Below are 26,551 nucleotides of genomic sequence, written 5' to 3'. Positions count from 1 at the left end.
TGGATAAAGAGGGTGATCCAGCGGACTGATTATTGAAATTGATTGACAAAGCCATAGACAAAGAAGGCATAGGGAGTATGGAGCGATCCTATTGGTTGACATGGGTGTTTCCTATAGATAAAGGGAGAAAATGATAGACTAACTGACTAGTCTCTCGTGGGTTGCCGTTAGTTAGTCTATTACCTACCTACTTTGTCCATTGCAACCACCCGCTTCCACCAATAGGATCTCTCCATATGTCTTTTGTCCCCTTTGTCTATAGCTTTGTCTATCAATTTCAATAATGGGCCCGCAGGCCATCCGTATCCGTGCCTGTCTTTCCATAGAGAACGACTCTAAATTGAGTTTCAGGGGCGCAACCTTCAGAGGGTAAATTGACCCCAAGGAATCCAGTGAAAATACTTTCAGCCTCCCAAGAATAGTGTGGACCCAGCGCTGTTCTACCACTTTTTTTACTGAAAGTTTTCATCGAGAATCATATAAAATACAAACATAACCTACAGACGTCCACGAGTTTAAGATCATGGAAAATGAAGTACTAGAAAAGTATAGGTGTGCCGACCGTAAACCTTAAGAAACTTGCCCCTCGCACATATATATAACCCATAAATGTAAACCCTCTTATTACCCGAGGGTTACAACCGCCGCTGCAATTTGCGATACTTTAAAATCTGCAGAGGGTAATTCTATAGTTTAACTCCCTAAAAAGCGTGCGCAGCCGTTAGAAATTCACGCCGAAAGTTTACCTCAAAAGCTCAGCTTTTCCTTTACATGATGTTACTTCCGGAGTGAGCCTAAAAATTCAGCTGATTTTGAACCGGTTTGGCGTCGTGCCACAAAGTTGCAGATGTCGTAAAATAACTTTAGCTGCCACTCAAAGGTCTGAAAGCGCGCGCAGCTGTTGGCACAGAAGTTGATTCGTTTGAGAACTCTCGTATCTTTGGTTGCGTGCGAATTGCGGCTCGTGCGTCGAGCCCCCCCCCCCCCCCCCCAACCCCCACGACCCCTACCAGTTTCCGCTCACGAGCACCTAGGGTGATTTCGTCGGCTCGTAATCTCTACTTTTGCGCGGGAATTAATGCTGTCGAATTATTGTCGGGAACCGGGTTTTTTTCCGCGCTGCCAGCTTTATGGGTCATATTCATCGTCGCTCCTTGAACATCCTCTTCCCTGAGGAGGCTCCGTTTTACTTACATTGTCATTAAGGGAGGTTAAGGGAATCCCTCAAAATAGCGTATCTTAAAGATAACAATTTTTGCTTACCTCAAGTGAAATTCAACTTTGGAAATGGATCCTTGCCAGGGATTACGATGATCTGCCTTTGCATAAAATTACCAAGCATGGATGAAACAATTCTATGATTTTTACGAACTTCATGGAAAGTGCGAACCTACCTTAATATTCACAAAACTCGCAGTATATTTTCTTCCGTATTTTATATTTTTTGTAGTGGTGAATTATTTCAATCCCTTTCAAGGACCCATCACCGAAGCTGAATTGGTGAATTTTACTGGAGGTTTGCAAAAATTGTCCTTTTTATGATAGCATATTAAAGATCTGCTTCCAAAGAAAAACCAGGAACCTAAATGGTTTCCGTCTCAAATTCCCCTTTTTTTTGTCCTCAAACATCATTAGTTGCAGTCAGAAGATCAATTTTTAGGTGTTTCTTGCACCAAATCATGTAAAAAGAGCCCCTCTAAACTCTGGAAGCGTTATTTCAGTTGTTTTGTTGGGGGGGGGGGGGGGGGGGGTCGAGATACTGGAAATTTAAAAAAAAAATGCGATAACCAAAATTGCATCAATATTTCCAATTTTAAGACGAATATTTTAAGGGGCAGGGGCGGGGGAAGGTCTCAGGGGATGAACACATCCCCCCTCTATGTCTTCCTTGCTCATTATAGTTCATTGACTGGCTTTGTCCATCACAATGTACATTGATTTTCAAAAAATTCTTAACGGCACAAAAAATTTCCGACTGACTTTGTCCAAGCGAAAAATTCATCATGGAGACATAAACTAACAATAGGGATCTTATAATTGGAGAAGAGGCTACCCGGCGCTTTAGGGCACAAATATGAACAGAGGCACTTCAGTTAATCCGGAAAAACGAAAAAATGACAAGTTATTTTTGATGTAATCCTAGTAAATTCGCAAATCGTAAGAATGAAAGCGCTGCTCATGACAAATGGCGCTGGAGGTATGTTACGTCGAATAAATAAAACTAAATAAAAATATAACCATTCCTTTGATTCAACTTGATTTTCAAGTGCCCAAAATGAATATCCATTGTAATGGACAAAGCCGGTGAACGAGTTAAACACCGAAGTCATGCGATTTTAAAGAGTATAAACTCCCAGGCAGCAAGAAAAGCCAAGCGCCTTCATTTACTCTTGTACGCAACACGCTCATCCATCGAGGACGAATAGTCGCATCACTGCAGGCGTTCTCGTAAAACACGCGGATTTGCTTTCATCGGTAGAGATATTTTACCACCAAACGGAGGACCTACTCTGCCGTGCCAAGGAAAGACGCTGAATGAATCATCATACGTTGCCAAATTTCCGTTGATAAAATATGAATTTATTGGGGCTGTTGTAAATATTTTTCTTCCCATTATTTAGGCAACTTTGTAGGTACGCATCTTACCCTAAAGTTTCTGAAAATTCCAAGGAAAATATGCATAACGTTCCTCTCAAATAATAGAGAAATTTGGCAACAATTAAATGATCATACGGCGTTTTACCGTAGCACGGTACAGCGCTGCTGGATTCCTTTTATATAATGCACAAAATTTTCCTCAAAAAATTACAATTAGCGAGTGAAAATTTTGCTGCGTTGAAATGTAATTTCTTTCTTCCATCTGCAAAATCACAATTTCTAATGGGCTCAGCGTGATTTTCGTGTGAATCGTGTCGGTTGACTGTTCTCCTGTATAGAACAGACCCATTAATTTTTACAAATTAATTTACCCTGCTACATCTATAGGCCGTCACCTTCCGACAAAAGTGTCACAAGCGCCATGCGACGTTTTAAAATTTCCGCCGCCATTTTATTTTTTTACGGAGAAATTATTGGATGAATGTGTTAGAAAATTTCACTGAATTTTATCGGCAGCACAAAGAAAATTCGGTTAAATTTTCGGACAGCTTCGTTGAAGAATTTCTCTGCAAAAAAATAAAATGGCGGTGGAAATGTTTAAACGTCGCATGGCGCTTGTGATATTTGGCCGGCAGATGGCGCGGTGTTACCTGTAATCACAAGTAAGGACCAAATTTTCCCATGTTTGGATTCATCGTGCGGCATTACTCATCGTTTCCCTCGCGAGAGAATCCAACTTCATGTGAGCGTTGCCAAATTTACCATCGCACATTGCATTTGTTCTAGCAGGAACTTGGACATCGCTAACCGAAAACTTCACTGATTTTTCGTCTCATCTCATACAAGTATCGGACAAATATTGAACTAAAGTCGCACAAGTGCATTCTTGGGAAAAATTGAATTGTTCCAGTTTATAGGTCAGTTGCGCCGGTCACAAATTCATGTTTTGATGCTTGATTCTTGTAGATCAGCTTAAAACAATAAGATGCATTCCAACAGCATCTTTCTACGTCCAATATTAACCGAAACGTCGCGCTTTGAAAACTTCGGTTTATGACGTCCACCGCACGGTAGCACGGTATCCACTGCCGTAAGGACACCCTTGGTTTCTTCCACCTTGCTTTCATTCGAGTTTCACGTTGAGTAACTAGAGTCCCTTTATACCCAGAGTTAAGACAACTCACTTTTGGTTGGGCCAGGGTTGGGCTGAAAGTGGCCTAAAAAAAATCCAATTCTGATTGGTTCTCGCTCATGGAGGCCGAAACGAGTGCACCAAGATGGCGGTACCTCGAATGTGAACAAGAATAATGAAAATATTACCTATTTGTGGTTTTTCAAGAGTAAATTGTTACTTCCATCGGTCCAAAATGAAAATAGATTAAGAAATTATTCACAAACCAATCTCATTTTCTTTTTAACTGATCAATTTGTTGATGTTGTTGTTTTTGTGTGACAGACATCGCAGGATTCCTGATCCTTATATCGTTCGTTTGGGTGCACTCGTTTCGGCCTCCATGGCCAGCCAAGGCCGGCTGCCAGTCAGCTGATAATCGAGTTGTCTTAACTCTGGGTATAAAGGGACTCTATGAGTAACCAGTGAAAATGTGTATCGCTGACAAATGAAAGCAAGGTGGAAGAAACCAAGGGTGTCGCCACCGCGGTGGATGATGTCATTAAACGAATCGTTCAAAGCGCAATATCTCGGTTAATATCGCGCATAGAAACTTGCTGTTTGGACGGATCTTATTCATTTTAGCTAATCCACCAGAATCGAGCATCAAACACATGATTCTGTGACTAGTGCAACTGACTCACTGGAAAAAATGGTTACGGACTATATTGCCAAAGCGACCGCTCCAGGCTCAGAAGCCGAAAGTTCCGGGTGCTGGATCCGTAGCTTCTACTGCTCCGGGTGTTACGCCCGGGACTTTCGGCCTCTGAAGCCAGAACGCGGACGGTAAGTCCAACTACATAGCCCGTAACTACGGCTTCCACGGCCGGAGTTTTTTTCAGTGCTTATTTGACAACCTTGAAATGAAGTTGGGTTCCATCGTCCGAGAAAGGACTTACTTTTCCGGCGAATTCCTTACATTTTCGTCGAGGCCACCCTCAAAAGTGCCCAACGGCGGGAACCCCTGGTGTCTGGTGTGCAATGAAGATCCGGATAGGTAACTGCAGTCTCCCGCTCCTGGTGCAGTCACGGCATGACGAGTTAACAATTAGACGACCCAGGCTCACAAACTGACGTAAATACATTTAATTATGAGCCCGGTGGAGCATTGAGTCATGTGGACAAGAGGGCCCATGGCGGAATGTATTTACGTTTTTATGTGCGTCAAGTTGAGAATTAGGCGAGCGAGGCTGCCGAATTGTGGGAATAATCGCTATGGAAGACTCCCTGCGGGGCGTGTGCATTTAGCGACATGACAAGGAAAAAGCATAGTGGCGGTAGATAAGCCTTCTTGGCGGTGTTGTTGTAGCTCTTGGCGTTTTATTGGCGGCTTTGTTTCTTCCCTTTCATTTTCCCGCGCTCTAACGCCCAGTCTCAACGCGAGCCGTTAGCGCAACGAGCCTTTTAACGATAATACCTCCGGGTTATTATTTCCCAGGAAGGGCTTACGGTTCCGCTCTTGTCGGGCAACATCTACCCTCCGGGCTCATTATTGAAATTCATAGACAAAGTCATAGACAAAGAAGAAAAACGGGAAATGCCACCCATAATGGGTCGCATTTTCAACAGGGGACGCGCAGTCAGATTTTTCTGAAAATCAGGGTGTCTAGCGACCGGAAGAATAGGCAAATGTCAGGAATTTTTTTCGGTGTCAGGGAAATCAGGGAACACGTCAGAGAATCCGCAAGAATTCGGCATGTCAGGGAATTTTATTTTGTAAGCGATTTTCGTGCCAGGGAAATGGCAGGGAAACCGAAAAACACGGATTTTTCGGGAAACGTTTTGCGACTTTTACTTTTGCGAAGATTTCTACCAGAATTTCTGCTGATGTCTTTTTTTTAAAAATGAGGCAAAAGTATCTCGCATTTTGGGCAACCCCCCCAAACATTTTTTTCCCTCTATTTATTACATTATATTCCTAAGACATGAAAAAAGTCTTATTTACATCTAATCACTTCAAACGTGTCGAAAAATTAGGGATATTTTTCCTTTTTGTCATGGAAATGCCAGGAAATAATTGTTTCCGTCTGTCAGGGAATTTCAAATTTTTTCTGTTTTTTGGCCGTTTTTTTCTGGGTAATCAGGGAAATGTCGGGGATTTTTTCTGTGAAAATTGCTAGACACCTTGAAAATTTACCTTCTTTGAGTCAATTTTGCAACATTGAATAAAGTTACGTTTATCCTTCGCGGAAACGACCAAATTTCTAAAATCCACACCTTATCACACAACTTTCGCAGTCCGTAACGCGTTTATTACATTTTACCGCGTCCACGAGCGGTCTACTACTAGATCCTGAGTATGTCGTTCTCATTTTCGTGTGAGTAGAAGGGGATTATAGAGATGATACAAGAAACGTCCAAAATATTATGAACCTATAGTTTTATCGAAGGAAAAAGCCGAAGCTTCAAATTGTGATAGGATGAAAATTCTTCTGTTTTTTTCTAAAATTTTACTATCGATGTCCTCACTCAGATAAGACAGGCACCTTCGCAAGTCCATTATTTCCTCCTGAAGAACACCCTTTAATCAAAATTTTCACTATGTTTGTACTTGTTGAAGATGGTGGTGGTGTTAGGGGTGGGTGATTTCGGGACCCAATTCACCCTTAAGTCGATTATAAGTGCACGATAGGATCAACGAATTTATAAGGAAGTAGATTGAAGGATGTCATTATTGGCTTTCATCTATCATACAATAGGGATTGAACAGGAGGCCCTCCGTTCGGTTGTAATATGCAGGGTTATTCAAAAGTCACGCACCACTAGCCATGAGGGGCGTGGCCATTTGAAATTTTTGAGTTGCCCCCCGCCCCCTCCTCCCCGAGGGGATCAAAAACTGAAAAGTACCCATAAAAAATTCCCCCCTCGATATAAGGAAAAACGTCTTAAACCGCAAATCGATATAATAATTAGAACTAAAGTTATGGCTAGTGGTGCGTGACTTTTGAATAACCCTGTATCTCTGCCGATGAGAGCAGAAACGTGGTTATATATGTAGAAACGCCTGCAGTGATGCGACAATTCGTCCTCGTGCGTCTATCGCAATCAGTTTGTGTCAAGTTTTCAGTTGTCAAGAGCGAGTGTTTGCCTCACACAACTTAAACTAATAATACAGGGTGTCTAGCGTCAGGATTTTCCCCATTTCCCCGCTTCTATCAGGATTTGAGGTCAATCAGGATTTAATCCCGATTTCATTAGGATTTGAGGAAATATCGGTCGCAAAATCAGGATTTGAGAAAAGTAGGCTGTCCGATCGGATTTTTTTATCGAGCTATTTTTGTGAAGTTACATTCGCCTAATTTTTCTTCGCAAAAATCAGGATTTGGAAAAATTATGAAATCAGGATTTAGCAGTCAAAAAGGAGGAAAAATCAGGATTTCATCAGGATTTTCGAAAATGAAAAAAAACTAGATCCCTGCATGTTCGAAGTAAAGCCGCGATCTGGAAGTTTTATGCTAAAAGAAAGTAGAGTCGGGTAGGGTAGAAGAAGGGTGCTCGTTAGTTTTCGGAACGGTAGAATAGACGGGAATTTTAAAGCTCCAGTGACGTCAGCGGCGACGACGGGAGTGACTTGTCGGTCTTTAACTCATGACCTCTGTCCAAAACGCTCTCGTCACATGCGCAAAGCTCATGAGTTAGCATAATTTGGCGCTTACTTCCTTTTGATTCAACGTAAAATCCCTCTTTTCCATTTTTCCGAAAGGAATCGCGCCCTCTTTTACATTGTTTTATATATAACTGCTACGAGCATACCCCATCCTTACTAGCTGTCTCTAGTTCCTATTAGCATAAATACGTCCATTTCATCAGAAAGCATTATGGTCCATGGGGACCATCTACACGTGATAGATGCCTGATGGGTACCATTTCCAATTTTTTGACCCCTTTCTTCCTTTCCTGAAAACCAGTCTTCTTTTCCCTTCTCAGTTCTCACAACGCCGTAGGGATTTGTCATGAAGACCTGGACCCTCCTTTCTCCTAAGTAAGTACCAACGGACTGATTGTTGAAATTGATAGACAAAGAAGTCATAGGAATTATGGAGCGATCCTATTGGTTGAAATGGATGGTTCCTATAGATTAAAGGAGAAAATGATGGATTAATTGTAAGGTCTCCCGTGATTTGCCGTTAGTTGGTCTATCACCTCCCCTCTTTGTCCATTGCATCCACCCGCTCCCACCAATAGAATCCCTCCTTATCCATTTTGTCTTCTTTGTCAATACCTTTGTCTACCAATTTCAAGCATCAGCCCGCAGGTGTCTGACGTGTAAGTCACCTGAGAGGACGAACCGAATTTTTGCAGGTAGAGATAGAAATTAAACACTAAACAGATATGTAACTAAAGTATTTTATTTAATATTTACAAGTATAATAAACTATATAATGATGAGAACTTAATAACCAATACAATTTAGCCGGAAGCTCCCTGGATAATCCAATGGCGTTAGAATGCCAGGCTTTCCGTACATTTACAGTATAAAATCAATAACTTTTATTATCGTTTTTACAATTCAGTAACTATTTAGAGAAATAACGAATAAAATGATCAAGGAGACCCAGTTTTGAACGTCGAATGCCGAGAGGATCACACGCGGCCTCGTGGCATGCGTTGTCAATATTTTTTCTTTAGAATTATTATGGTAATCACTCGAATTTTTCGCGTCCCGTTTCCCGATTCTCGCAAGTTTCCAGTCCTGTTTTTAATCCATTTGAGTCCATCATAAACAATCGATTCTAAATAAGGCAGCATGTCTCGATAAATATCGATTGTTTAACATACTAAAGATGGAAGAAACTCAAATTTGCCAAACCATTAGAATGGCTCCCGCACTATATCCAGCGACCGCTCAGACCCTCGTTTTGATAGTCCTCGGAAAAATGTAAAGGTTTAGCAGTGGGATAAAATTTGTTAGAAGAGCGATTTTTGTCAAGTTGTGTCTCAAAATTGCTTTCTGTGTCCTCGTCAAGAAAACGTTCAAGAGTATTTTTTCAGAATGAATTGCGGGGACTTGAGCTCATTATTCTGCCAATCATGAGAATAAAATGACGCATTACAATCCAATAATTCCGAGTCTAAACGTGATAGATTGGAACTCTAGATTACGTTGCCTCGGAATCACAATTTTTGAAATTCTGGTGTGGTTTAACAATTTGGAGCGTTCTTTAGCCAAAACATTAGTCAAATTGTACAAGGTGGTGCCAATATCTCAATTTTGAGTTTCTTGAGTCTCACTAGGGTCCCTTCTATCAAATTTTACTTAATATACAGAAACTCTGGTCTGATGTCCTGTCCATTTTGACCCTTCCCTCTCGTACCTCTTCTACCAGAGGACGTGTAGAATGAAAAGAGCTGGTCAAATTAGGTTCGATCTCGATTTCGGAATAGTCGATTGCGTTGGTCGCAGAATTATGTACTGGTGATCGAATTCCATAAAGTCGCCAACTATAATCAAGTCCGTACAAATATCAGGTATTCTTGTCTTTTTTAATGAAAGAATCGTCTTTTGAAATCGATGAACTCGATGAGAGTTTGCAACTTGGTAAATGTAGTTATGGGTGATTTCACGAGGAATAGTTTTGTTGCCGTAACAGACAACACATCTTTCTGTCATATTTTCAGTAGTAATGATAATCACTCGAATTTTTTTGCATTAATCCACACAGGGTTACGTATCATAACGCTTTACAAAGATTTACTGCTCTACTTCTCAATTTTAATACATAAATGGTCGTAAATGTGCTGTCTGTTTCGCTGACTTTTTACCGCGCAACAGACAGCACATTTTCGGAATTTACATAATATTAATCGAGCAGTAGAGCAATAAATCATTATAAAGCGTTATAATACGTAACCCTTCGAAGATTAATGCGAAAAAATTTGAGTGATTATCATTACTATTAAAAATATGACCGAAAAATGTGTTGTCTGTTACGGCGACAAAACTATTCCAGTTATCGTGAAACCACCCTTACGTGTCTTTGGATTCAAGCCATAAGCCAGCAGTTATTTTTAATGAAAACGGTCAATATTGACAGTATACCAAGTTATGGAGTTTCTGTCTGTATTGCGCGAAAAGAGAATCGCGAGTTGCTTACTAATGAGTTCTCAACAGCGAGTCCAACTAACCATCCTAACTTTGCTTTCTCCTCCATTAAGTCGCTCTGAACTTCGCACGCACGCCTAGAAGTCATTCAACAGTGCTTTTTCTTTTTCCGTGTTTCTATTTTCATTTTAGAGACAGACATTCCAAAAAGCTAACCTCGACTTTTTCCTCTCCCATACTGCCGTGTCAAGGAAGAACGCCGTATGAGCATTTGTTGTCAAGTTTCCTACGAAAAAATGTTCAATTTTGAAGAAAGTTGTGAATATTTTCCTTTCAAATTTTCAGACTATTAAGATCAAATTACGAACAAAATTATCTGAGAATTTGGAAGAAAAATATGCGCAAATTTTCTTGAAAATTAGTGATTTGTCCAAGGAAATTTGTCAACGCCGAAAGGCTCATACGGCGTTTTTCCTTAGCACGGCAGCATTATTCCTTATCATTCCGTAAACATACCTATTTTTGAAGGATCGGAAAGGGGGAAGGAACTTCATAATTTTCAAATAAAATTTCGTCTGCTTACATTTGACATCCAATACTTACCTGCGTCTTTTGGTGTCAAAGTTTTTCTGAAACTACCTTCCCTGCAATGTCATTAATTTTTAGTCGTACTTTTTCTGCATTACCGTTGCTTTTCATTTGTACAGCTGTTTTCGGACTGAACGCTGCTCAAGAGGGGATTCTAAGAGGGCTGATTAACCCCCCCCCCCCCCCCCTTATCACTTACGACGTATCTGCAATTGATCACCCTGTAAAAATAGGTGATTGTGGAGTCAATATCGTTCAAATACTTTCGACAATAAGATGGCATATTTTGCTTCCTAATACCTTGGCCTGCATTTCAGTTTTACCACACTCTCTAGTCTCTTAGTTTGATGACAGTTGTTCACAGATTTCAAATGAAGGAACCAATTCGGACTCATTCCACCATGAAATGATTTCATACGTGCATTCATGCACTAGTGGTTCCTCTTCATGAAAGGACTGCGATTATCAAATGGACGTATTTCTGCCAAATAGAACTATGTGCATCATGTCGTGAGCCCTGTTATGCGCATATCCTTATAGATCTCAGGGCTCATGTCTTGATGCACATAGTTCCGTTTGGCAGAAATATGTCCAGATTGGAATCAAATTCCCTCAACTCTATCAGAAGCTTTGTGTTTCTTAACATCTTTTTTTTTACATTGGTCCTTGGCCTCGTCATTGATTTAGTCGCATATTTTGAACCTCTTTCTGGTTTGCTTCTTGAAGCAAACCAGACACTAAGTTGTGCTTTTGCTCCCTTATATCCAAGCTCTATTTGTCATTCTTACCATTAGAGCTTATTCTTGATGCCACGAATCACCTCTTAATTCCTACATTCTATAGATAGTTCCACGCTTTGGTCATTTCTTCATAATCAGATACGTATTGAGAAAAACACTATGGCTCACATGTAACGCCAAAATAATCGGTTCAGATAACCAGATTTCCCTAGTCAAAAGATCCGAAATTCGGATCAGTTTCGGAATTTTGTCAGAGTTCTCCTTTTGACTGGATCCACCGTGTGGCGGGCAGTGTTCGAAACTCACCTTGGAGTTTCAGGAGCCATGTGGCGCGACGAGCTCGATTCTTAGGGGCCATTGAAGATTTTTAGGGGCCAAATTGAGTTTTTGCCTATGTATCACGGCGCATTCAGTGACGAGTTAGACGCAAGATGTTCTAGTTACAGAACTAGTAGCTGTTACTTGGGGGAGATTTCGAAAAATCACCAAACTGAAAAACTGGAATTTTTTTTTGGGGGGGGGGGGCAATTTTTAGGGGCCGCGATGGCGCAGCGCCTTCGTTTTTTAGGCGGATTTGGCTGTTGTGAGTTCGGAACACTGGTGGCGGGTGAGTGTTTTAGTCGCAAGTTTTTGACCTCTTGTAGGTGTACTTGAAGTTGAGGGGGAAGCGGGAGCGGGGGCGGGTGGTGGTGAGGTCGAACTCGTCGTCGTCGGCGGGACGGAACCAGGCGTTGACGAAGCGCCGTAGTCAGATCTGGCTCCCGGGCGAGAGCTCCTGCGAGGAGCCGTGCGAGTGCGAGTGAGAGCGCGACTGCGACTGCGAGTGCGAGTGAGAGCACGCTCCCTGGCTCCGGCTCATCTCCTTCATCTCGTACGAGTTCCCGTTGCTCCCGCCGTTCTTCCCGTTGCTCCCGCCGCTCTTCCCGTTGCTGGTGGAGTGGGAGCCGCGGTAGGACTCCTGCTTCCGCTTCCGCTCCGAGCCCGAGTTGCCCTCCTGCGCAATCAGATCAGGAGCTTGATTCAATTATCGAAGAAAAGCCCGACCCGGACCGGATCCGGTCCAATACATCCATTCCTCTCCCATTTCAACCCATAAAAGAGGATCCATAAACAGGGTGCTCGCCACCAACACCTTCATAATCGGACGTATTTATGCTGAAAGGAACTACAGTAGCCGCTCGACAATTCGATGCTCGATAATTCGACGGCGACGCCGATCCCCTCGGGGAAATGGCGTCAATTCGAAAAATTCAGTGTATCTTCACCCCCTCGGTAATTCGAATTTTTCGGTGGGAAAACGGCTAGTGAAAAGCTCTGTAATTCGAAATATATGTTCCGGGCGCTCTATAATTCCAAGTCTCGAGGTGGTTCTTTTGATGTACATACGATTAAATCCTCTGATTATCTTATTCGAATTATAGAGTGTTCGGTTCCACCACTTCGAATTATAGAGCTAATTCGAAACCCTGTTTATTTCGAATTTTTTCGTTACCGCTCTCCATAATTCGAAATCTCGCCAATTTGAAAACTCGTTATTTCGAAGAAAATCCCTGGTCCCTCCAACTTCGAATTATCGCGCGGCTACAGTATGAGGTGGTGAAAAGATGGGGTGCACTCGTGAAGGCCACATAAGAAACAATGTAAAAGTGGATATAGGTCCTTTTTAGAGAATTGAAAAGCGGGATTTGACATTAAATCAAAAGGAACCGAGCGCTAACTCGTAAGCCGTGGACATGTGATAAAAGCCTTGAGGACAGGGCTCATGAGTTAAAGACGAGTGAGAACGATGACGGCTTCGTTGTCGCTGACGTCACTGGCGCTTTATATTTCCCATTCATTCTTTTGACCCTCAACTAACGAGCACGCCACACCTTTCCACTTGCACATAGTTCCATTTAACATAAATACGTCCAATCGATTCGTTACCATAGTTCAAATGGGGAGATACGATAATCGATCATTCACGCCACACCACTGATCGGATCCATCCCCCACCTCCAGTCTTTTTATTCAGCTCCCAGTCAGTTAAGACGTAAGGAGCCCAAATTCCCCGTTCCCCTCACGAAAGAACGTAACTCCATTTTAATGTTGCCGAAATTTCCCATCGCAAACTGCTAGGAACCGCACAGGAAAAATAGATGGTGCTGACGACAGAACCCTCTGTTCACAGGGCTCCTGCAGTTTCTTTGTTACACTTACAGAATTTTTCTGTTGTGAGAACAGAATTTCGGTCGTGGGAACAGAGTACTCCCTCCACATAACGGAAACCTCTGTGACTGTTACAAAAGAAGTGCAGGAGCCCTGTGAACAGAACTATTTTTTTCAGTGCAAGAGACAGGGTTGCCACAGTCAGGGAAAACTGGGTAATGTGAGGGAATCTTAAAAAGTCAGGGGAAACCTGGAAATGTCAGAGAAAATGACGAAAATGTCGTATTGACAGGTCACCTTTATTTGCGCTCTAGAACGGGTTTGACGTTTCGGAAAACTTTGGCTTAAAAACTATTTCTAATCATGTCGTTTGAACTATCTAGCGCATCTTCAACTGTCAGGGAATTTTACCAAAATTTGTCCGAGAATTTCATTTTCTCGATTCGGTGGCAACCCTGAGGAGCGTCTTGAGCATTCTTTACTGAACATTTCAATGATTTTTCCTCAGATTTCATGCAAAAATCGTAACGAATTTTGATGAAAATTGCACCGGTACAGTTTTGTATGATAATTTAATTGGATTACATTTTGCAATAAGGAACCACTATTTCCAGCTCATTTTTGAAACAACGTAAGTGCCATAGGTTTCTTTATGTAGATATGCGTTTTTAAGGAATAGTCAGAGATGGTGATTCCTTATTGCAAAATGTAATCCAATTGTTTGAGGCAGTTTAGCAACCTTGGAATGGGGTTACGCTCTTTCGTCTGAGAGACAACAAATTACGCAAGTAACTTACTTTTTTGGCATTTTGATCCCCTCCCCTTCCTCGTAACGCTTTTGTTACGTAGGTCCTCATTCTTTAACATGTAAAAAAAAAATGGCGCAACGCTCTTCTCGACTCCTCCTCCTCTTCTAGAGCGTTACGTAATTTAGGGACGGCCTTTGAGGAATACTTTTGTGATTGGCTCCCGTATTTTAGGGCTCCGCACTGTGTACATTTCAACCGCGTTTCTTGGTGAGCGACTACATTTTTTGGTTCATAAATGAAAACATGTATTGCCTTCGTCACATTATCAAAGCTAGCCATCAAAACATCAAGGTTAGGTGTCGTGATTGGCTTATTCGATGACTTGGAAGAATCACCTGGACCTCAACATCCACCTAGTAGGTAGGCCAACAGCCGAAAAAAGGGTGGTGATTCTCTGCCTTATGATAACTGTCCACACTGTTAAAAATTTTGGAGTGGAATTCTATCCCGGAGTCTTTATATCGCTCAAAAATACCGAGTGATATGACGTACATAGTGAAATGTTTTCTCCTTACGAAGTGATTTACAGGATCATGTAGCGGAATATACTCTTTTTGCGGAGGCAGGGTTGAAGGCGGTCTAAAACCCGGGAAAGTCAGGGAATTCACACATAAAGTCAGGAAATTAAATGTGTTTGGCGTTTAGCAAAAGTGAGTGTAATGTAAAGGAGAAAAATCAAAGCGGAAGTTTTGTTCGAATGCCAGGAAAAGTCAGGGAATCCGAAGATTTTTGAGTCAGTGAAAAGTCAGGTAATTCGAAGATGGTAACATTATGGTAACTGTGAGAACGTCGTGCGTTTTTATGGTGCTAATTTTACTTCGCATCAATATCACTGGGGGTTTTTTTGGCGCAGTATTTACTCCGGGGTCGAATTTCACGTCTCCACCCTCAACAGTGGAAAAGTACGTGTTTTATTCCCGCAAGTTAAAATTTCCTCCCTTGGGAAGGTGGCGAAGCCGCATAGTTTTCTGCATGGAAATGAAAGATTTATGAATTTACCTCCGGATCGGGTAGGCCGTCATGAGTGATGAGTAGGGCGCAGTGCGAATTGGTATCGGAGTCGTTGGCGTAGTCGCGGTGGTTGAGGATGGTGGAGAGGAAGGACCTCTGGAGGCGGGACTTGGAGGGGTTGGCGTAGGCGGCGGCGGCCGGGCTGCTGGCGCTGTGCGAGAGGAGCGGCGTGTTCTGCAACGAGTCCTCCTCGTCCTCGTCGTCGTCGCCCTCGCAGTCGCGCCTCACGTAGGACTGGGCCGGCCCGTTGGGCGGCGAGGCCGAGGAGTAGGAGAGCGACTGCGCCGGCGTCATCGGGGGCCGCCGCGAGGTGGCGCTCGCGTATCCCGGCGCCAGCATCTCCATCGTTCCCGACTCTTGCCGCCCCGCCGCCGCCGCCGACAGTCGCTCCTGCTCGTTGACCACCAGCACCGGGGAGAGGCGCGTCTGGTCCATGTCCATCCCCGAACCGAGCAAGTCCCGTCGGGCTTGACAGCTTCCTTGACCTGCAACAGAACCCGTTGTGCATTTAGAATATAGATGAGATTTAGCAAATTTTCGTCGCACAGTTTCGGTTATCATATTGGATGTATTCCTGCCAAGCGGAACTGTAATCGACAGTGGTAAAGATGGAGTGTGCTCTAGAAAGCTGCGTAAGAAACAATGATAAATTAGGCGTGATTCCCTTTGGAGAAATGGAAAAGTGGGAAATATTTCCTTCCTCTATGTAGTGGTACCATTAACTCAATTTTGAATATTTGGAAGATGAGGCCCGTTTTCACAGACTCTGTGACACATGCCTATACCTCCCCTCTTTATATACCCTTATATCTCCCCATTTGAAGCTGTGGAAAAGAATCAATGGAAAATTTGCACACAAAAATGTTATTGCTTCATCTGAGAGTGCCTAATGAGCTGAATTCGCAGTAATTTTCATAATTTTTTTCTGACATGGGAAATTGGAGAAAAATAGATTTAAAAGTGAGAAAATTTGCCGCGCCTTTTGACGTCACCTGGCGGCATTTTCCATTTAAACACATACATTTTAGCAGATTAGGTTATTTTGTCATATTTTCTCCAATAATTGTTCAATGTAGAAACCAAGGATTTCCTCCTACTCAGTTTTCCTAATAGTATCATTTTTAAGATGAAATTCACAAAATTTCAGACACCTGCAAATTCTCTATTATTAACATATACTTTGTTTACTGACCCTTTTCCATAGGTTTAAATGGCAGATCAATCGATATCGACAGCACGCCATGCCACTAATGATCACACTTTGCAACACAGAACTGCAACTTCAGGCTTATTCAGAAACGAACATATCTGCATGAGGAGACGAATGACAGATACGTTGTTTTTAGAATGAGTCCGAAATAATAGTCGCCAATCGCAGAGTATAGTCCAATCGGCAGCACCGCGGTGCACGTAGGAAATGAAATATAGCCGAATAAATCTGGTTGATGAGGCGGGTGCGGCAGCCGGGTTGAACCTTGGCGGCGGGGGGGGGGGGGGGGGGGGGGGGGTTGGCAAACGGGATTTTGATTGATAAAAATGAGCGGCGAAGCGAAGCGGTGAGCGGTGCACGCTGACGAATAAGACGGAACGAAAAAGAGACGGCCGAGGCCGCCGGGGGTGGGGAACCGGGAACCGCGAATTGGGGAAAACATGCTCTGTTGCTAGATTCTGCATAGTCATACGCGTCGTTTCCACCTTATTCACCCCTGTTATCATATTCGCGCTATTATTTTCACGCCAAAAGCGAAGATTCCGCATAGTCCACGCGCCTGGTAGCTAAAAATGAGGCTTATTTTCTATACAAATTAATCTTTTTCGAAAACCGATTATAGTTAGATGACTTACTTTCTTATTATTCTTTACGCACAATGGCCATTTCGGGCAGGCCGCCCATCCTCAGGCGACTGTGCATTATGCTGTAATTGTGCAGTATGCTACAACATATTGATAAAAATTAGGCTACCTTGAATTTCGGGGGCACAGCTATTTTTTTGGCGTACTCTATGTTTTTTGGGTCGCTAAATCCGAATCTGAAGTTTCCTTACACGCATCTGGTGAGCATTTGCCGCTATTTCGAAAAAATGGCCTAAAAAAGCCTTTTTTGCGGGTTTTTTTAAAAATGGCGGCCACGCATCAGGAAAAATCCAAGATTTAGTTAATGTTTTGAATAGCTGCCGTAATTTGAAAGAAAATGGTATATAAATATGCTAGGTTTGCTTCAAAATTGAGGAAGCTCGGAACTCGGAACTTTTGAACGCTTCGGAACTTGGCGGACCGCGGCGAGCCTGACCACGCGTTGACGGGTGCGCCGCGAAAACGTGACTGGGCGCGATGTTCACGATGCTGTATCTTCCTCAATGTTTGAGGAAACTTAGCATATGTACACACCATTTTCTTCCAAATTACGTCAGCTATTCAAAACATTAACTAAATCCAGGATTTTCTCTCATGCCAAGCCGCCATTTTAATAAAAAAAAAAAAAAAAAAAAAAAAAAAAAAAAAAAAAACGCCAAAAAAGACCTTTTAAGGCAGTTTTTTCAAAATGGCGGCAAATGCTCATGAGATACGTGTGAGAAAACTTCAGATTCGAATTCAGCCACTCAAGGAACATAAAGTAAGCCAAACAATAGCTGTGTACTAGAAATTCCAGGTAGACTTACCAGGCGCCTGCACTAGCAGTGGACCACCCGACAAGGTGCCAATTTAACTTTGGTTGAATCGCATGATAACGCCCAGATGCAACTATTCGGGCTCCGCGGACGTCCGCGTTGCATACACACGCTGGTGAAGGCGTTTTAACTCCCCGCGCAGTCACTTTATGTACTGCGCTTTTCCTGCTGTCCTTTCGGAAATAACGGAAGGGTTCACGTTTCCATCGGTCTCGTGTCTCTCGTTTTTCGCAACAAAAGGACGGTGTCAATCAACTTTTTAACTTCATCTCGTCGAATTACGCGAAATGAAACGAATCCAAAAAGTTGGCCTTGACTGTTCTTTTCGGTAACATTCTTTTTGGTGAAATTAGGCTAACGAGTCTGTTGATTCCGTTCCTTTTTTGAAAAACGAGAGATCTGCGAGAACAATGAGTGCGTGCAAACTGCAGTTGTTTCCGACATGACAGCAGAAAGAGCACAATATATGAGGTGAGTGAGCGAAAAGTTGAAACGCCTTCACCTTCCTGCGTATGCAACCCGGACATCTGCAAAGCTCGTATAGTTGCATCCAAGCGTTTTCGGCTTAACTGGGATTTAGTTAGACTCAGCGGGACTTAACTGCATTCATAAATTTCCCACAGGAATTTGGCATCGCCTTAATGCTCAAACGGCGTCCTTCCTGAGAATAGAATCATTTTATGAAAAAGCATAGAGAATTTGTCGAGTAAAATTTCCCACGCGGACACTAAAAGTTTCATTTTCTCAGTATTTCATTTTTACACATTTGCAGTAAAGCGAGAGTTTTTTATAGCAGTCGAGCGGTATCCGGTGCCCAGCGAAGCATCATCGAGGAAACCCCGTGATTTCTGGCCCGATTTGACCGGTGCGGTGGCCCGGTGCGGTGGGCGGTGGGCGGCGGGGACAGCGGGGAACGGGAGGAAACGGGAAACAAAATAAATGGAATGGAAACGATGCCCAGGCTGAGCTGGCACCGCCGCGCCGTCACAATTCCTCACCGCCGTCACAATTCCTCACCGCCGTCACAATTCCTCACCGCCGTCACAATTCCTCACCGCCATCGTTCAGGCTCGCATTCTGCCGTCATAAGGAAGAACCCCGTATGAGCCTTCAGCTCAAAAACATTTTTCGGGCAAAAAATCCGGTCGAGGAAATTGACGTGTCACTTCCTTTTAATCAAGTATAAGATAGGCAAAAACCTTTGATGAATTCCCAAGGTCCACCAAGACTAATAATCATCAAAAAGTTCCAATAACTTACTCGAAAGGAAAAAAATAAAATGAAAAATAAATCCCTTGCCAAAAATAAATAAAAAACCGATTTTGAGATAAATCCCTCTAATGAACTCGAATGTATCGGTAGCAAGTAAAATGTGATCGACTGATTGCATTGCTCTTTCTAGTCTTGAATCTGGATTTTCCGCCCAAAACAAATCGTCCGTAGAAATTCAACTTCAACTACAATGCCCGTTTGTCTTCTTTGTCTATCAATTGGAACTGTGTGCATTATGACGTGAGCCCTGTTATGTACGTATTCTCATGAATTTCATGGCTCTTGTCTTAATGTACATAGTTTTGTTTGGCAGAAGTACGTTCAATTTCAATTATCATCCCGCTAGAAATACCCCTGCCGTGCCCTGTTTTTGGTCACCTTATGGCGGTCGGCATGTTACAAGCAGTGAGGAACTGTAGGAGTGAATGACCTCTCAGTACACGAGTGTGGAACTTGGTCAGTGTATGTCATTGTTTTAACAATGCGAAATTCCCGATATCAACAGCGATCGTCTTCAAGGGTCAATGACCCACCAGTGTGGAACTTGGTCAGTGTGCCATTGTGTCAGCATCAACACCAATCATTTTAAAGGGTCAATGTCCTATGACCTACCAATATATACATTAGTAACTCGGTCAGGGAGGCGTTTGGCTGGTGGTACAACCACTTCATGGTTGCCAAGTTGGTGATAAAATTGTATAATTTAATCGGGAATGTGCTGCTTTTTCAGCAGTATCTACCAACTATGAGCCACAACTATGAGGAACTCATAGTTTCTAATTGCAAAATGTAGTTCACAAGACGTTCTTCTTTGACGTAACAATATTCAGCTCGTTTCCATTGGAGACCCCATTTGATTTTTCGACGCCCTCGAGTTCTGCCCGTATCTATTCTCCTCCTCCCATGAAGATTTCGCTTAAACGTGTCCAGTCAGTTGAGTGTGTCACAAATTCGGCATTGAGGCCAGCTTTGTGATAGGAAGGAACCATCCATTCTTTCATCAGCAACTGGGAACCTTTCACTTAACTGAAGCAGCGAACATTAATTATTCCCGCGTAATAGTCTTTGAATGGGGACATTACTTAGGCTAGAAACCTCCCCAAGGATGGAAGTCATTCTCTGACCGGTTTCCCTTTCGCACAGGGGCTCAATTCCATCAGGGCATTCATGAAAGCTCTTGTATGGAAGTGCGGCTCTATTCCAGCGTTTCCATTGCAGAATTCGTGGCTCTCATGACGTAGGGGCGTAACTATACTTGGAGATGAGCCTCAATTTTCCGTGTAACTCATTGCTTTCCGGGCCTCCTTCCGAAGTAGGGATACGTTCTTATGGTTAAAACAGCGACGCATTGAGGTCATACCTCGAATAGACTGATTTAGTGACTCCGTCTCAGGCTCGGTTGTGTATCGAATACCTAGCCCTATTGCTGCGTCAAGGAATAACACCTTATGAGCCTTCAAACGTTGTAAAATCTCCCCCGATAAGATATTTATTTTTTAGGAAAGTTGTGTATATTTGCTACGTACGGAGAAAGAGAGTGTGCTGAACCATATCATCCATGCTTCAAGACATTTGGTGGATGGTAATTTTGTCTCATTGTTGCTTGATGAAAACTTAAGAGTCCGCATGGAACACCTACATTTTTTTAGAGCAGGTAACCGAACTTTTCGGTCATGGGAACCAGAGTTTGTTTTGGAACCACGTATCCCCATTGTGGAGTTTCAAAATTTCCGCCCCAACATCACATTTTCGAAAAGAAGCAAGCAAACTTAATTTGATACAGAATATTCCGTTAACAGGGAAGAGAAATCTAGGAAGTTTTCAAGAAATCTTATTCATCTGTTTCCCAAAGAAAAATAAAAAGTCTGTAACGTCTCAAGTGGAGATACTTGGTTTCGCATTTTAGCCGTCGGAAACTTCGATGCTCCATACCAGTGGCCAAGCATGAATGATCGATTATCGACATTTCCCCATTGAAGTTATCGCAAAGAATCGATTTTTAAAGTGCTCGTTGCCTACACACTGTTGTCGATCCTTTTCCATAAGTTTAAAGCCAGATCAATCGATATACCGCAAAGCAATCCACGCCCACTGCTCCATACGAAAGGAAGTTTTTCTCTCCGGGTAACCACATTTCTTCTCTAAATTAGACGAACGCCAGTTTTTTTGTTCTACCTTTGGCTCGAAGGACGGACGTCTCGGATGACGTGGCGTAAATTGCGATATATCGATTGTTATGCCATTTAAACCTATGGAAAAGGATCGATAAACAGGATATTGGCAGCGAACACCTTAATAATCGATTCTTTATCATAGGTTTAAATGGCATAACAATCGATATATAGCAATTCACACCACGTCACCGGACGGACGTCTCGGATGACGTGGCGGTTAAATGCGTCTATTGACGTCATGCAACTGAGCTCAGCGGGCGCCCGGAGCCGGAGCTTCGGCGGCGCACAGTGGATCGAGTCAATAAGAGAGGTCGCACATGAAATTTTCGACTAAAACTGCAAATTTTTATAATTATCTCGTCACATTTTCAACTTTGAGGAATGCCTCCACAAGAAAATTTCACTGGGAAACCAACGGAACCACTTTTAGAAGCTCAAAGTTTTGTATGAACGGAGTTAAGCATTAAATTTTCCAAATTTTGGCCGACCTCTCCAATTGACTCGATCCATCGTGCGGCGGCGGCGGCGGCGAAAGTGAGGGCTCTCGAATTAAAACGGAGAGCGGTCAAGTGTTTTCAGGGCGGAATATCGATTATGCAGGACGGATTTCGGGTTCGGGAGCAGCGCTCTCATACGCGAGCACACGCTTTACTCCAGTTTGACATGCACAACTCAATCCCCACCCTAATATCCGCCAGTTCCCCGCTCCCCTCCCTCCCGAAACTTGTACCGCCGCACACTCCGCAACTTCCCAAAGCGGCGTGGACAAAAATCCAAGGCACCGTGGTAAAATGGACGTACGGAACCAAAAAAGGCATGAGATGGACGTATGTCTATCAAACGGAACTACGTGCAGGTGAGAAATATGGGGTGTGCTCTAGAAAGCTGAATGAGAAACAATGTATTCAGTGGGCGTGATTCCTTTTGAAGAAATGGAAAAAGCGGGATTTTTAATTGAGCAAAGATAACTATGTGGCAACTGAATATGGGATTCATGAGCCGCGGGCATGGCACGAGAGCGTTGTGGACAGGGCTCATGAGTTAATGACCTTCACGAGGAGCTGCACAACGGCATCCATCTCCGTTAACGTCACTGGCGCTTTATTATTCTCATTCACTTTTACGGCCAGAGAACTAACGAGCACACCCTGTATTTCTCACCTGCACATAGTTCTTTTTGATAGAAGAACGTCCAATTGAGCCGAACTGAACCTTTGTTTAATATTTTTGACGTAAATTTTGACTTCTCCAACATACGAGAGATGACACAAAATCATCGCCAAAAAGTTCTCGCGAGTCATCTCTTCTTCCTCTCCGCTCCAAAGCGCAGCGCACTGCGGAGAGGGTCCCACCGCCCGGCATCCCACGAACCCAACGCGAAAAACGTTTAAGTTTGACAATCGGAATCGAAGCGCCTTTTTTCGGCGGAGGTTGGGGGAGGGGGAGGAGGTTGGAGGCCAATCTACGTCAAAGGAACTCGACGGAAGAAGCGTGGGTTAAATCGACGGACTCGGCTAATGGAATTGAAACCTCCTCCCCCGTCTCCCCACGCCGCGCGATTCCTCGATTTTTCGATTCGATGCCCCGTCATTGCCCAACTTTGATCGGGCAATTAATTGGTTGAATCGAGCGATCGTACCTCGAGGCCCTCCGCGCGGCCGCCGCTTGAATGGGAGCAGCGGCCCATTCAAGTGACTTCTGTAGTCTAAGGCAGAACGGCGGATGAGCCTTCAGACAATGCCGTATTTCATCCAATGAAAACCCATCTTTCAGGGAAAATTGACAACATCTTCTTTCGAATCATCCAGACGATTTTATTCGCAATTTAATGTAAAATATTAGGAAAATTAAAGGATAGATATGCACGACTTTCCTCAGAAATAAATAATTTATTGGGGGGACATTCGGCAACGTCTGAAGGCTCATAGGTTTTCCCTCAGCACGGTAGCATTCAAGTGACTTCTGTATTGATTCCTTGACTTGGGTTTATCTCTGCGATTGAGCAGGAGGCGGGGGTGGCATACGTTTCCAATCGTATTGAATGAGTTCTTCCGAGTAAAAGGTGCCTGTACATGCCTTCAGAAATAGGAGGAGAGATAGAGATCGTGTGTAGCGGCAATTCGTGGGATGTGGCCGGGTGTGAGCCTGTCAGGACTGTTTCAAAAATATGAAAAATGGAACCAGAAAAAATTGTCAACTGTTGGCGCCATTTCAGAAATCTTAGTTTGTTAGTTAATTTGTTGAATTGATTTGTAGAGAGGCAATGGTCAAATCCAGAGACAATATATTTTACACCGAGAAAAAAAAGCACGATTACTCTACGATTACGCGGATGTAATGTCACATGAGATTCCACGATAGTAGAACCGTGAACTTTGGTAAGATTATTGATGAGCATAGTAGCATAACTATGCCGTTGGTAGAATTATTGTGCTCACAGTAATATCACGGTAGCATCACCGTGCTCATCATTACAATCATCAAAACCCACGGCTCTACTACCGTGGATTCCCATGTGACATTATTGGTACCGTTATACGAATTGGTCACCGTAGAATAACCGTAATCCTGCGCATCGCTATCCTCCTTCCTGGCTAAAAGTTTTTTTGATGGTGAAAAAATGAAGGGGAAAAACCTCCTAAAGCTTGTCACAAACTGCCTCTCTTGGGAAAGGAGGGAGGGGGGGGGGGGTTAATCGATAAGAGCGCTTTTTGAGCTCAACCTAAATTACCTCAACCATACGATTTTTTGCTCAGTAAACGTCTATATTTTACGGAATGTTTCAGGATTTAGTCATTTTTGGTCTCTTTTTGGGTCTAATAGTTTCGTGGGTTTTCAGTCGAGCGCCAAAAAATCCGCATTTCCTGCCAAAATCGGCTTTAAGACCCATGTTAAGGTCAGTGTAGGGCCTGAAAGGAGACCATCTATGACAAAATCATGATGCATGCCGTAAAATATAGATCTTTAATGCGAAAAAAATCGAAGGGCCCAAAATTGGCCCTTATCGATATCCTTCCTTTGTGTAAATAAGGTGGCTCAATTTGGCTCCAAATAACACTTAGTAAGAGAATCAGCACGAAAACCATTTTTGATCACCCCCCCCCCCCTTCAAAAAAGCAGCAGCTATAAACTTGCACATGTCGCACGAAAACGCTCATAAATTTGAGCTTGCTATGCGTGGCAGTATCAAGTGCTCTAGTTTTTAAGCTGTTGCGCAACATTTTTTTTTTGCGTGGCGATGTTCCCTTTTGTTGTAGGAAATCCGCGGAATGATTTAATTTTACGAGCGCCAAGCGACGTGACGGGAATAGAAGTCTACTTCATCCCAACTTTAAACAGACATAGCCGAACGCTGCACCCGCCCCGAGGCGTATCCTTCACTTATCTCTTGATCACTTCCGTAGATAATAGGGACGTAACTACCGCGTGCGCTAGGGTCTAGCATCATTTCCTATTCTCATATTTATAAAAAAAAAAAACGAAGCACTGGGATTCGAACTGTCCACAACGAAGGCTCAGCTCATACATTCACCTCTGCCTTCGCTTACAGAATTTGACAATTCACAGAAATGGCATTTCTCGTAATTCAGTCACCGCTGTATCATTCCTGCCCCAATTTGTAGAACTTCTATAATCCACGGATTTTTTTCTTGACAAAACCCAAGGTGTCATCGTATTGCTAGTTCAATGTTTAGAATTTGGTCGGGAACATTCAAAATGTCCTTCGCTATCGCAAGGAGACTATCGACAAGTATGAGATGTATACACATTGTTTCGGATACAACTAAACCAGCACGGCGGCAATGCGCAGTATCTTTCCGAATTGAAGGCGCTTCGAAAGTTGCAATTTGGAACGAGTTCAGTAGAGAGGTGTAATCTGACACTATTGCATGCAGATGTTCATTGGGTTCTAAGGGTCATATTTAGAGTCGTGACTCGATCAACCCCTGTGCTCAGAAAGCTTTCATGCGGTAGACATTGTGATTTAAAGATTTTTAAAGCGGCCTTTCATACCCCAACATTCTCTTTTAGTGGTTATTTCATACGAAGAAAAGAAATTCAAAAGGGGGTGCAACATCAGATGTTAATAAGATTTAACCTGACGTGCCTCATTGTAAAAAAATCTGGCAGAGGTCGCCTCATACCTCGTTGACTTTTCATTGAGAAATGCTCCCTAGAATTTAGCCACACTTTTGTAACAGGCATTTTCACCCTCGAGCCTCTTGGAAGTGGCGTTTTCTTAAAGTTGGCAACACTGTTTCTCCGCCATTAAAATGTTGCCAAATCTCAAGATTTGCCGCACAGTGGATCGAGTCAATGGGGAAGGTCGGACAAAGTTTGGAAACTTTAAAAGCTAATAACTCCGTTCATACAAAACTCGGAGGTTCTCAAAGTGGTTCCATTGGTCTCCTCGTTAAATTTTCTTCTAGAGGCACCCCTTGAAATTTAAAATGTGACGAAATAAACATAAAAATTTGCAGTTTTTGTCGAAAATTTCATGCCCGACTTTTTCTAGGTATTAGCTCATTCCACTGTGCACCGTTGCAGTGCCGCCATTTTTCACGAAAAATTTGCCTACTTTACATTGTGTCTCGTGGGAAAATGGGTATAATTACACACAAAATGGCAGCAATGCGCCGTTGCCTCTTGATTTCTGTTAAATTAGCGAAGCCCAATCTTAGCAATGTGCCAGGGCGCTTACAACATTTTGAATTTCCACTCTTCATAATGCTATATTCATAAGAGTAAATGTTTATCATTGTATGTTGAGTTCATTCTCTATGATTTTTACTCTACTCGTAAGTAATCTGCGAGATATTTCCACAGCGCATCGCTCTGAATTATGTATTCAAATCCCTAAATTCTACTCGGTAACATCTCAAAGCTCCGGCAACAACCGGGCAGCCATGCTTGTTACTGCGGATCCTTTGTTAGCTCTGTAAGTTTTCCAACCGAGTCCCGTAAATGACCCAGTTCTCATGTTTGTGAGAGAAATATGAGTTACTGCGAAACTTTACCGTCCCCTCTGCTTATCTTGATAAACTCTGTTCTGCAATCAGTCCAAGCGATTGATATCGAGGGACCGTATGAGGGAGGTTTATGCTCTGAGCTGGAATTCCACCCTCATAGTTTGAAAGCCTTTCCAGAAAGCGTTTTCAGTTTTGAAACCCTTCCTTGCGCCGTTTTGAAGAGCTCGTCTAGATAACTCAAACCTTGTTTCTTCAAATTAATACCGCCGCCCTACGCTAGATGGTAGAGAAGGCTGCAAACCGCCATGCTATTAATTATCACACATTAAGTGTTATACACATACACACATCAAGTCAA

The 26,551-nt window shown here is 43.0% G+C and overlaps 2 protein-coding genes across 5 annotated transcripts in view; one reads left to right on the top strand and one right to left on the bottom strand.

Moving 5' to 3' along the window:
• Positions 1 to 26,551, top strand: part of LOC109038577 (uncharacterized) — a 353,696-nt gene that overhangs the window by 26,136 nt on the left and 301,009 nt on the right. The gene's annotated exons all lie outside the window — the stretch shown is intronic.
• Positions 8,101 to 26,551, bottom strand: part of LOC109038578 (uncharacterized) — a 287,471-nt gene continuing 269,020 nt past the window's right edge. Inside the window, 2 exon segments of the mRNA XM_019053677.2 lie at positions 8,101 to 12,134; positions 15,097 to 15,593. Of these exon segments, the coding sequence (XP_018909222.2) occupies positions 11,889 to 12,134; positions 15,097 to 15,593 (743 nt within the window). The 3' untranslated portion in view covers positions 8,101 to 11,888.

The sequence above is a fragment of the Bemisia tabaci genome, chromosome 3 (genome assembly GCF_918797505.1).
Source record: "Bemisia tabaci chromosome 3, PGI_BMITA_v3".
Classification (NCBI taxonomy): Eukaryota; Metazoa; Arthropoda; class Insecta; order Hemiptera; family Aleyrodidae; genus Bemisia; species Bemisia tabaci.
Note: the sequence above shows the minus strand (reverse complement) of the source record. Positions and strands in the feature narration are given on the sequence as shown.